Source organism: Calonectris borealis, chromosome 21, assembly GCF_964195595.1.
Source record: "Calonectris borealis chromosome 21, bCalBor7.hap1.2, whole genome shotgun sequence".
Lineage (NCBI taxonomy): Eukaryota > Metazoa > Chordata > Aves > Procellariiformes > Procellariidae > Calonectris > Calonectris borealis.
The window spans coordinates 7,538,181-7,551,367 of record NC_134332.1 but is presented as its reverse complement, the minus strand read 5'-3'; the positions used below and the strand labels follow the sequence as shown (position 1 = coordinate 7,551,367).

General features: G+C 36.7%; 1 protein-coding gene across 7 annotated transcripts in view; it reads left to right on the top strand.

The window, feature by feature from the left end:
* The window catches only part of MED27 (mediator complex subunit 27), a 96,467-nt gene that overhangs the window by 60,067 nt on the left and 23,213 nt on the right, over positions 1 to 13,187 (top strand). For 5 of the 7 annotated variants that reach the window (XM_075170593.1, XM_075170591.1, XM_075170589.1 and 2 more), the window contains one exon: positions 7,057 to 7,150. The exons of the other annotated variants lie outside the window; for them this stretch is intronic. In XM_075170593.1, coding sequence (XP_075026694.1) covers positions 7,057 to 7,150 — 94 coding nt within the window. The remainder of the gene's footprint in view (positions 1 to 7,056; positions 7,151 to 13,187) is intronic. 7 annotated transcript variants of the gene reach the window in all.

Genomic DNA, 13,187 nt, shown 5'->3' with positions numbered 1-13,187 from the left:
TGCATTTCATAAGCAGTCAGCATGAGAACCTGCGTGCATTCGTAGCGTCACTGTCAGCTCATACCTTTGAGGACATTCCTTGCAGGTTTATATCACGTTTCTTATCAATGGGTTCACAGTAGCACTGAAGAATTCAGAATTGTGTTTGTTGTATAAACAATACAGTATAAGTCACACATTTTACCACAAAACAACGTTTTATTATTGTAACAGAATGACCCCAGTGTACAGTATTCCTGCCCCATGATGCATGGTCCCAGCAGGAATTGTGCTGGCGCACAGTGTATGCAGCCACACAGGGAGCTGAATCATGAAACTGGTTTAGATTTAAACTAATGCATTTTTCTTCTTTTTTTTTTTTTTTTAAAGCCAGATCAGTTGTGTGATCCAGCTCTCCCAGCACAGTACAGTTGAGGGGGCTGTGCGCTGCAGCATGCGGGAGGGGATGTGTCAGTGCCTTATGGCACTATTGGTGCTGAAGACTGAAAATTGTTGAATCACAGCCTCAGGTTTCTAAATGTCTTTGTAAATCCAACCCTTAAACACTCTGTCTTGGCTTCTAGAGAACTGTCCAAATGACTTCACATGCATCCCTAAGTGCTGTACCAGGTTTGGCCTTTTGTGAGTGAGAAGTGCAGATGGTTAAGTGTTTGATACAGCTACATGTGCATATGCTTTTGAAGCAGACCACCCTGTGTTTATATGTAAACACTTCTAGACTATTTAGGCACATAACTTAATCTTTTGCATCCACTCAATAATAAAACGTAATTCCTCTATGACCGAAATAACATCCCTAGCAAGGTGGAAAACAAGCTAACTTGCAAGAATAAATGGAAATCTGCCTTCTTTCAGGTTTGGCGTTGAATCTTTCAGCGCTTTCGGATGCGTATTGTCTCACTTCTCCACTGCAGGGTGGGGTGGAGTTGGGCATGAATCTTAGCGAATTTGTTCCTTAGGACCTTTGTCCAAGGTCTCTTAGCAAATTTGTTCCTTACAATCTGTGCATTCTGGCTTGCTTCTTCCCGCACCTGTGGATTCGTAATACCAAGACACTCCAGTGCTGAAACTCCCTCTTGCTGATCATAGCCCCAGGACTGAAGAGCTGTGTATAACTCGAGAGACTCAGATTTGCCCCTTCTGCCCTCAACTTAACCTCATGGTAGTTAGAAGTCAGTTAGTTATTTGAAAGAGGTAATGTTTTTCCTTTATAATGTGTCATGAATAAAGATTTCACAGCAGGAACGGAGGCATTGAAGGAGGAGCAGAAGACCGAGTTAGCGTGCAGATGAGAAGGGAACAGAAGGAAACAAGACGAGCCAGGAGGAGCCTGGCTGGAGTCTTCCACCAACAGAAACTTGGAAATTGGGTGAGAAGAGAGAGGAAACCACTTAAGCAGTTTGTTCAGAAAGGACAAGAGGACAGTGTTAACAACTCTAGATGACAGCATGGCAAGGAAGTTTATAGCTGGAGGAGAAGTTGGTGAAAACAAGCAAGTGATTTTAGTACTGGAGCCAGGAAACATGAGCATTTTTGTAGAGGTTCTAGAGAAGAAAAGAGCAAGAGCCTGAACTAACAATAAAAAACCCCAACAAAACCTGTGGAATTTGGGGGAAAAGGCAGAGACTTCCAGGATTGATGTACAGATGTCACGGATTGTGCCAGCTGTCTAATTTAGTCTTGAGACTTGAAGTCGCTCTCTCAGCGTGAGAGTTGTTGAATTTCTTTTCACGCTCTTTATTGCCTATCCAAGCAGGAAGCATCATCTCACAAAACTGGCAGAGGTCACTGTTTTAATAACTATTGTTAATTGATGCTTCTGAAAATCCTTCTATCAACTTGAATTTGCTACCTGCAGAGACTTGCTCAGCAGGTAGCTGACTCAAATTAAAGCTTTAATTCATTGATTAATAAATCACACTAGAACTGTGACTACCTTGTATGTTTTAAAATACAATAGTTCTCTAATCAGGTTGCCTGAAAATTATTTAGTCTCTGTGTAAAATCTATACTATTTAAAATCCTGCCCCTGCTAAAAGCTTTAAGTTACATATTGAGCCTGGTTCTGCAGAAAATAGCTGTTCCATGATGCCTTTATTAGCGAACACTACATATGCTAGCAAGAGTCTGCAGGGCCAGCCCATGCTTCTGAAACACCAGGCATGTGAAAAGAAATTATTAGCTGTGTTGAAAATAGTAACTGAAAGCCAAAAAAAAAATCCGGGAGCAAATAAATACTGTGCTAGTAAGTGAGAGAATGTGTGGAGAGTTTCTCCTATTGCTGTCCAGAATATCATTAATCCAGATTCAACAGAATCATAGAGTTTCTCTTCATCTCATATGTGGTGTTTTCCACTGAGTGTAAAGGAAAGATTACGCTCTTTTATATTGCAAATGTGTATTTTTTTCTCTCTGTCTCCCCAGGATCGTTTAGCAAAATTTTCTTTCTTCCAAAAGACCACCTCAGAAAATTATTATTAATACTTTTGTTTCTAATCTTTAAATTGTTGTATTGAGTGGAAAAAATGAACAGCATGCAAGTTAAACACTGTGTGGGATAAATGCTATTTAAATCTTGTCTAAGCTGTTAAACATCACACTAACATTGGATGGCTGGATCTAATCCAGTAAAAATAAAAAAAAAATAAAAGAGAGGTCACATTAGAGAACTAAGCCATCTGTCCAGTGTGGAATTGAAAGGCATTTATAATGAATTACTTTTCTATATTACTGTCTTTTGGGGGGCCTTTGTGTGAATCAAAGAGATGTTACAAGACTGTTCATCTACAAAGATGGTTCCTGAATTATTTCTACCTTGTCAACCTGATGTTTTAGTATGAAACTTCTCATTTAGCATTTTGCATAACTAATTAGTCCTTTATAAACAGTATTTTCTAACTGGCTTCAAAAGTGTCTTCTGTCCCAGGCATTGTTCCTCTAATACGGACTGAAGTATTTATGTATATGCTTATTAGCAAAATGGCAGAGAGATTTTCAAAGAATATTTCTGTTGCTTTATTCTAGTGTTGATTTTTCTGCATGTTCATAACAAGAATTCATTTGGAATATAACATTTCGAATTAATTTTAGTCTTTGCTAATGTTCATGAAGTAGATTGTTGTGTGTTGACTTTTGCAATATTAATATAGCATGTTTGTAGAACAAGTATTTACTACATTAAAATGAAGATAACGATTTATAGTGTTGACAGGCTTGGAGAGCATCTGATGTCAGGTCTGATCTTAACGGCTGGTTCTGTTGCCCATTCAGATGCATACCCCTGATATACTATTTATCATTTTTAAAATAAAGATTTTCTGTCAAAAATATAATTCTAAAACCTCCTTAAAAATTATGAATCTGTGTCATGAAGGAAGAAGGATGAGAAAAAATGGGAGGGGGAAGTTGGTACAAACCTGCTATTAAAGCTTCTTTAAAAATCCTCCCTCTGACCAGTAAAATTACATTAGCAAAATTGCATTAGTATTTGGTATGATTTAATGATCGGAAGTCTTGTTGCTTGAGTCTGTTGTTCTTTTCTGATTAGGATGCATACAGGTCTGGATTGTAATGCAGATATTGATGAAGTTACTTGAAGCTTTTTTTAATAGAATGGGACTAACTTGGGATGTTGCGATTATAAGGTGTTAATGTATTGCCTTTTGAGGCCTAGAAGAATAAGAAAGGTGAAATTCTGCCTATAGAGAGTTTAAATACTGTGCTGTAATTTAATATGTAGACTACTGGGTATGATCTTTTGCAGTTGTTGGCGATCTGTCTTCAGACCTTTTTGAGCATCCTTTGCATGATAGCGAAACTGTGGGGAGGGAGTTTGTCTAGACACTATTCAACCCTTTGGAGGTGGAATAATGCCTGTTGTAGCACAAGAGGGGAAGCTGCTACCATATAATTTCAGCTCGTATTTAATTCTGAGAATACCATTAATTTTTTTTCTTAAGATTAAGATATGCCAAATGTTTGAGCAAATCTATTTCCATTTGCTTTGCGTTATTTCTCGTGGGCTTGTAAATGCTCATTCCAACCAGCATCTTTTATAAGTAGGAGAAAACTGAGATGTGGTAAGTACGATAAAAGTTAGAAGTGCTTATTGGCAAAGTAAAATTAGACTTTTCTCCATCCTTAAGTGCTACGCTTTTCTGAGACTGTGTAAGGGGTTCTGTAACATAAATAGGAACTATAATATTTTTGAGCTAAAACAGATTGGACAGAGATGTGTAAATTGTGACTCTGCTTATTTTGGCACTAAATTAATGTATTTCAGTTCTGTAAAATAAGTTCCAGACAGCAGCTTTTTCTCTGACCCCGTTTCCAGACAGCCTCAGGAGTGCACTTTATCTTGTCTTTATCATGTGTTCTTCAGTTTTCTCTAAAGTCGTCACCAGTTACACTTTTACATTACTTTGCTGCATCTGATTTATCATATCCATCCCTTCGCAAGATGTTTTACCAGATGTCCTCTCTGAAGGGCATATCTATAGAAGAATTTTGCCTTAGATTAGGTTGTTTGTCATTTTATATTGGAGGCCGCCATGTAGTCAGGCTAATTTAGTAATTATATATGCATCTTTGAAGAATCCTTCTGTTCGGATGAATCCTCAGGAAACCTTGATGTCTACTTGAAAAAAGGCAAAGGGGCAAAACAATGATATGTACATCAATGCTCTTTTATCATACTGGTCTTGGATTTTCTCTGACATCTTCTTGACTGAGAAGAGAAAGAAAAGGCTACCTGTGTGCATGGTCCTGATATTGCTGAGCCTTGCCAAAGTAAAACATTGTATTTCCTTAAGTATGTGGTTTTAATTTTCTTTTTTTTGTCAACTGACTTATGAAGAGTGGTGCAAAATTAACAGGCTTCTAAGCCCAAGGTATCTTAGTAACTCATCTTTAAGTTCTTTCAGGAGCTGGTTAATACAAATTAGAAGATTTCTGGTTTGCTGTGTGTGTGATTTCACTTAAAGGGAAGATTCTTCACAAGCTCCCTATGAATTCCCTGTTCTGCCTTATACTGCTCAAACAATTTTTGCATTTAAAAAATAATTGGATCTCAGAAGGAGTTGAAGAATTGGTTACCTCCAACCAGCTTGGATCACATTTTCAAAGAATAAATGTACATGTCCCCTGGGATTTTTCAGAAGGACCTAAGCAGACTAAATGCCTGAGTCCAGCTGTTGTTTATATGATTTAAAATTATTTGAATTTTCCTTCCTTAATGCATATAGACTGTGTCAGTGTGTAAGCAGCCCTTGTTTTATGCAACTTCGTATTTTCATTGTTTTTAACTTACTTATTGCCCAAAGCTTGGAAAATTAGAAAACTTAAGTTATGCAATAATCTGCATCATAGTGTGCAAGGCTATAAGACATGTTCTTAACCACATACTAATCAAGAAACCCAGAATCTCTCCTTGCCTGTTTCTCAATCAGTCATCTCTATTCATGCACAAGTGATAGCTTAATTTATTTGCGGAGCCTGGAGTAATTGCATTTATGAAACAGTATAAACTCTCATGCTGTATAAAAAAAAGTATGAGATTCAGTAATGTTTAAAATTAGTTAGGTGCGTACTGTCGATGTGTAGCTTACTCATCCTGAAGCGCTGTCTTATGCGTCTCCTCTTTTACCGTGCTAAGGAAGTTCTTGGCTTATGGATGTTTTGACTTTGCTTATCAGCAAGCAAGCTGTTAATGAGTCATTCAAGTGAATGGGGAAACTTTTTTCTGCACAAGAAGTGCGGATTAGGATTTTTATGCAAAATTGTCATAACTAATTCCACTCTTTCGTTACTTTTAAAAGTGGGCTGACTTTACCAGCTGTGTAAGCGTAGCTTTCTTGATTTTATTTTTTTTTTCTGATTATTTTTAATCGCTTGCAAAATAGCAATTGGAGCATAGCACCTCATTGGTTTTCGGGGGGGGGTGTTTAGCAACATTAACATTAGAACTGAATAACTTTGAAGAGCAAGAATTCAACATTTTTTGCCTTTATTTAAGCAGGCTAAAGGGAAATAATTAGATTTTTCAGTTTTACTATCAACTGGGGCAACCGGTTTTTCCAAAACCTTTTTTTCAGAGCACGTATGTGGGCTAGCATGAAAACAGTTTTATCAATAAATTCATTCATGGATCTGATCGAGTTGCAGAGTTTGTAGATGCATACGATAACAAGGCAGCAGTCCTCTCCCTCTTTCTGGGTACTTCAGGAGAACTGAAAGTAGTGCCAGAGGACAGATTAGTGCACAGATGATACCGACTGTCTTGTAAACTCTGCTAAAGCAAATACTGTGCATTTTAATGTGTCCAGAGGAATGGCTGAAGGATGTGAGACATACCCATGGGATGGGGTGATATGTCCTGGGAAACAAGGTCTCTGAAAGGAAGTTTTTCCTGTTAATGGATGTCAGCTCTTAATATGATACCAGGGAACCAAGACAAATGTATGCTGGCTCGCTATGGCCTGCGTAAGCAGAGGGGTTATACCCAGCAGAAAGGATGTTAGTTTACCTCTGCGTTTGATCACCCCAGAGAAACTCCTGGAATGTACTACCCAATTTCAGAGTCACCAGTGCATGAAATAAATTGGAAAGATTCAGGAAAAAAACCCCTAAGAATAGTCTGAAGACTGAGAAAACCTCTATCTGTTTAGGTTATCAAAGAGAGGGTAAGGAGGTGACAACCTAAGAATTCATATGCTAGAAGAGTAATTTTGATAATGTATCCTTCAACCCCCTGAGGCAAAAATATAGAAGTATGATGGCAAGAGTTTGAGGCTGACAGGTTTGGACTAAAAATTAAGCGAGTGCATGTTTTTAAGGGCAGAGTAATTAATTTTCAAAACAACTTTCATAGGGCTTTGGTGTGTTTCCTTTTATCAATAACTTTTTGAATTATGCTTCCATGCATTTTTGAAGAATATGCAGGTATCAAAGAGAAATTAATTCGGGAAAGTCCTGTGGACATTGTTAAAAAGGAGTAATAATCTGAGTCTATGGCAACGAGCGTGAGTGTTAATTCTGCTGTTTTGGTTTGTTCGGTAGATATGTTGATGATGTGATCAATCGCATTGATAGGATGTTCCCTGAAATGTCTATCCAGCTATCCCGGCCAAATGGAACCTCAGCAATGCTTTTGGTAAGTTGGATCATTTAATCCCTTAAGATGGATTTCTTAAGGGATTGAATTACTGTTCCTAAAATGCAGGTTATTAAAGATTTTTTTTTTTCAGAAACATACTGTTCTTCATTTGTCACAGCAATGTAGGATCTTTCTTGCTCTTAGGCAAATGAGTGATAAAAAGAATTTCACCTTTAAACGAAAGATCTATTACTTCTTATTGTTAAATGTGATTGTAGAAATACGAGCGCAAACTCGAATATTCACTGTGTTTTTCAGCAGTCTTGGCAATGTGTGAGTCTTAATCATGATAATTAAGAAGGAAAAGAGTGGTGGGAGGAAGAAAAGAAGAAGGAAACCAATATGATTTAAATTTGTTCAAATTGTTCTTGGGTCAGTGAATTTCTGTTATATGATGAAGTCAAGAATTTGCCTTTGAAGTAAATGAGCAGTAAAGGCTGGATTAGAGATGAGCAAGTCCAATACATTCGATTTATTTCTGCCTGACCAAGCAAGATTTCATTCCAGAAGAACCTATTGTTCACATCAATTTTCTCAGGCAGCTGTTGTGCTTATAGCAAGAGAAGTCTTTAAAGCTTTTACTTTAAGACAGCAACATGGAAGCGGAGTCTGTAGCGTAGCAGTTGGATGCTGATTTTCCTCTAGTAGGGTGAAAGACAGAAGTCACATCTTCTGACAGATTTTAAATAAAACTAGAAAATATGCTGTATAGACAGGTGAAGAATTGAGACCAGATCAGTCTTTTCCATCTCAGATTTCTCATGGCACTTCCTCTTATTTTTTCCTTTCTCACGTAAGCTATTGCAAAAGGCTTGGGTGTAGTGTACGTGTGAGTATATTTCTTGTTTCAAAGTAAACGGTAAAATGAATCTAAAAATCAGATACTTTATCAAAACAGAATTGTTGAGTCAATGTAAGTTAATGTTAGGGTCACTCCTTAGATTTTATATTGTTTTTAGAGTTTGTTGACTTTAAAACACTATTATGGTTAGATTTTTGCCTATATTTTTCAAAGATTCTGTTAATTTCTCTATAGTAAGTATGGCTGTGATTATGTTTAGTTTTAATTAATCAACTGTCTAACATCCCATTATTAACTTTCTTTGAACAGCCCCAAATTTGCAAGAGATTAACTGAGTCAGAGGTTAAAATAAACAGCTGGCATTAAAACATTTAATCTGCAATTGTTGGATTCACCAAGTGGAACAATATATTCCAGAAAAGAATTGAATTAATCATTGCAGTCTTAAGAAGCTATAAGTCTTGGAAGCTTTTGCATTTCCTCTTGAGCTGACTTTATATTTAACTGTTTTCCTATAGAAAAATGTCTGGTTTTACTTCCTTACTTTGAAACCCTTTCCATTCTCTTAAAGCATATGGTAAGTGCCTTCCACTTCTAACGGCTTTTTGAGGTCAGAAAATAGATGACGCTTTTCAAGGTTCAGGCGCAATTGGGAAATTAGGTAAATTATCTTGAATGTGACTGATAAGGAATAAGGTAGGGCGGAGGGGTGGTAACTGTAAAAGAAGCCCGTTTTACAAGCAGTAGTAACTTACTGAATTCCACGTTGCAGTCGCTCTCTAAATCAAGGCCATTATTGTTGCTACAAGATAGCAGCCCTGTATTGAACCAGTGGTATGCATTATTTTCCTTGGATCAGAGATCAGAAAGCTTGTTTTTAAAGTATTTTTATATGTGATTGTGTGACGGGTTTATAATTTTTTTCTTTTAGGCAGGTTTTCCCTCTTTCCCATCTGTCTCAGTTGACGTTGCCAATATGGCACTTTCCATCTGGCCCTGACTGCTACAAAAGCTTTTGCTGTTTTCAGCCACAAATCATTCAGTGAAAGGTGCTGCAGGACGGGCAGTGTGAAGAGCACCTCCCCCAGAAGGAGGGAGGTTTCTTCAGTACTTGTGATTTCTCACTCTGAACTTATCCCAAGTTAGATTTGGAGTTGCTCCCTTGCAGCAGCATAGTTTACCACAATACCAAAGGATTCAGATAATGCTTATTTTATATAAAAATAGTTCACAACCGTACTGTTTGCCCAGAGTTAATTAACTAACTGTATAACCTTTTTCATCCTTGGACTGTTCGTATCAGACCTGCCATTGCTTATGAAGGTCTTTGACGCAGAGGTCTAGTTGTTATGTTAAAACATCTTTAAACACAATTATTCCATTTACCAGAAAAAACATGTATTCATCTTCAAAGGCACTGGTAAGCACTATACATGTTTTAAGAATGTGCAAATGATTGGAAGGAGATGGGGAAGAAGGGGAAGGGAGTGCCTGTGAGATTCTTTGAAACTTCAGAAGAGCTGGAGACTTTGCCAAACAAATCATCTTCAGGAAAAACACCTAATAGGGAAAGTTTCATGCCCAGACTCTACAACTTCATGTGCACATGAATTCATGTCCTTAGCTGTAGAGGTGGGACTTTCACGGTCTTAAGATTCATCCGATGTTTCAAGAGGAATAATTAGCAGCCATGTGAGCCTGCTGGTCAAACTCTTCTGGCGAGTAATGTCTGTGTTTAAGCTCCCTAACCAGAGTACAGCTTTCACATAAGCTGAGAACTTTAAGCAACGAGAAGAATAAACTATTCCTGAGAGCATAAATGCTGAGTCTTGAAAGGTTGCTAACTCCTAGTCCTTTGAGGTTACTATTTCCTCCAGACAATAAGGAGGGTTTTTTTTATACTTTAGATTTATACACAGCAATTGTACCTCATTAGTCTGGATTTATGCTACACAGGCCAAACACATAAATAATTGAAACCTTTCAGAGCTGTGTGAAATCCTCAACTGATTTTAAAAGCAGTTTATCATGGCATTTCAAGGTGCTGTTTAATCCCAATCTTCACTAGTGATTTTTCAATTAATCTTTTAATCACACTATGCATAAAAAAACACTAAACATAGAATTATATCAGCTTTAATAACAATGCTATGCAAAATTAATTTCCAGCAGCAGCAGAGGGAACTGCGGACTCCTTAAGGTTTTTGTGAGATTTTGTTGGTCAAATGCCAGGAATTGTAAATAGGTAAACCTCATCTCATATGTTAAGAAAACATGAATTGATTTTTTTTAATTAATGAAAAATACCTAGATTTTTGCTTGTTTTGAATAATTAGTTGTATTCCTAGGTATACATTATTTTTTCTAATAAGATAACTTGATGGTGTGATTATTATATAATTGTTTGTGTTATCAAAATTCAGAATATTTTTTTCAGTGTGAAACACTTAATTCCTGTGTACAATTCATTCATTCATTAATATCAGAAATATTTTAGAAAACGGTAAACGTTAGCCCCACTTTTCCAGTTCACAAATATAACTTCCTTAGCCAGTCCTAGTCAGGTGTAGAAACTTATTTTCTTGTCTTCATCTGGGAACTACTTTGTCTTTAAAATCATTTGTCTCCCCAGTGTTTGTAAAGCTATATAAAAGCACTGCTATAGAAGTTACAAACACTGGGTAAAGATTTTTACAGATAACTGAATAGTTTTCTGTAATTTAAACTGTTTCTAGAGGATAATGATATGTATAACTAACTTCCAATTTGAAAAATTGAATTGTTTCTGCCAAACCAAAGCTCATGGCAGAAATAATGATTTCTTCTTTTCATATTATCTTAGAAATTTTTGATGATAAATTAATCTTATAAATTTATACTGATGCCTAGATTTTTACTAGGTCTTTCATATAAAAATATGAAACATGTTTTTATACAATTTTATTCATTCTTCATAAAATCAGACACATTTGCATTTCAACTTTCAAGTCTTGTTCTCAGCATTTTAAACAGTCTGATTGTATGGAAGTGGGCTGTATTAATTGCAAATAGGCTAGACATCTGTTCACTAAAACTGAATAATTTCTTGTGTCTCATTTTTGTTTATCAGTGTTTTACATAAAATCGTTATTATTTTCTGTTGGAAAAATGGATTCTGAAATTTATTAATTGCCCAATAACAAAGGCCACCAAACTGATTTTTGTTCAAGAGGCTCTGGTCTTGAAGAACTGGGGGGGGGGAATTTCTTAGGTGATTTGAAATTAGTATTGATATCATACTTGATTGGAAACAATTTAATGCTGTTATTTTCAAAACAATGTCTTTTCCCTAAAAATGCTTGGCAGTGTAAGTGTTCCTCCTTACCAGTCTGGTGGTCCATTGGGAAACTAGTGCAAAGTAGGCACTGGATGGAGGCAGGCACGTTTGTGGTAGGGATATAGATTTGATGATCATGTTTGGTGGCTTAGGCACCTAATTTTAGGCACATATGATGAACATTAATTTAGGGATTTACTCTGTTGGAGACACTAGCTAGGTTTTGGTGTTTGATGGAGGTACTGGGATGTTTAAGGATCTCTTGTGTAAGCTGGATCTTGAGGAATCACCTCTGAGCTCATAGTGAGACCGTTGAATGTGGTGGCTTCACAGTTTGTCTCTTAAGATTGAGAACCAACATTTAAAAAGCATTAAGCCAACTTTTGAGGTCACATATGTGGAGGAAGAATGTCTTGAATCAGCAAAGTATATGAGCAGGAGGTGGCAAGTAAATTGTAAATTATTCTCTGTCTAATATAAGAATGACGAAGATGAGGAAGGGTCTTTTGATGGGAAAGTGAGCAAGAGTAGAAAAAGTAGAGGAAGACCAAGAAATTTCCTCAGCTTTGCTCCTTCCACAGGATTCCTGTGCCCCAGGGTTGCTGTCCAGTCCCAAAGGCTCACAGGTCTGTGTTGATATTCCCGTAGATTTATATTCTGCAAGATCAGACATCTTTTTCATCCCTGTAAAATTCCTGGTGTGCTATAATTTAGAATGGAAAAAGAGACAGAATCCATTTCGTTATCTGTAGAAATGCTGGACTAGGGTGACCCTTCCCTAAGTGTGACTGGCCACTGGCAAAATCTGTCTTTTAACCTTTGAACAATATTCTGTGCCGGTTTATTCACTTTATTAAGAGAATATGCCATGTTACCGAGGGAGAGGATCACCAGCTCATCCCTAATATGGCAAAATCATTTTAAGTCCTTCATTTATGTTGACTTTTTATCATGCACTATTGCAATTAGGTTAGATTAATGAAAGGTAAATTCCAGCCCTTACATAAAAAAAGAAATCCTTGTAAAGAACCTAATTAGTATGTTTGTTTATTTAGACTCTAATGGCTTAATTGCATCTTATCTTGCTATTTACAAATAGGCATCATTAAAGAATAATGAGCATGTGAGGGAGAGCGCAGCATTCATACCAGCAGCAGAGGAGACATAGGAAAAAAAATAACTAGTTGAAAGTCTGGGTGGGTTTTTTTACTTTATTTTTAATATAAAACCTTATTTTTCACTTGAGAGATATATATATGATTTCCAGGCATTGTACTGATTAGTAAGGTAGATACACAAGTGGGAGGACAAGCTTATGGCTGGGTATATGGCAAGGAGCAGGTGTCTGGACTTTTGCTGGAAATACGTACAGCTTGGGTACATCTCTGGTTTGTATGTTGCCTTATTGTTTTCTAAGGTGAATAAAAATACAAACTTGTGCTCCTTTTGATACAAGCAGGGAGGTACCCATGTTAACTGAAAATAATGTTTTCTTTCTTTTAGCTCTGCATTGCAGAGCATCTGCAGCTCAAATCAGCAGCAAATTCCCTGGGATGCTGAGAGGAAATCTGGAGCTTTGGGAATTTTTTGCAAAGTGTTGGAGCTTGGTGTTGTCAGCATGCATTTTCCTAATATCAAACTTTTAAATAAATTTGGAGAAAGAATGTTTGTTAATGCATTTTTTAAAATTGTTTGTAAAAGGGCTTTTCATTTGGTATCAGTTTCAGTGAGGAGGCAAAATTAAAGGGGGGGATTTCAAGCTATTTCCTCCAGGCAGAATTCTGGCATGGTAAATTAATTTTGATCCTTTTCATTTCGTAAACTAATTTTGACCCCAATTCTGACTTATTTGGAGAGGGACTTATTTCTTTTCCAATCATAAGTGATGTTAAATGGGAACTTTTTTATCAGTCTTA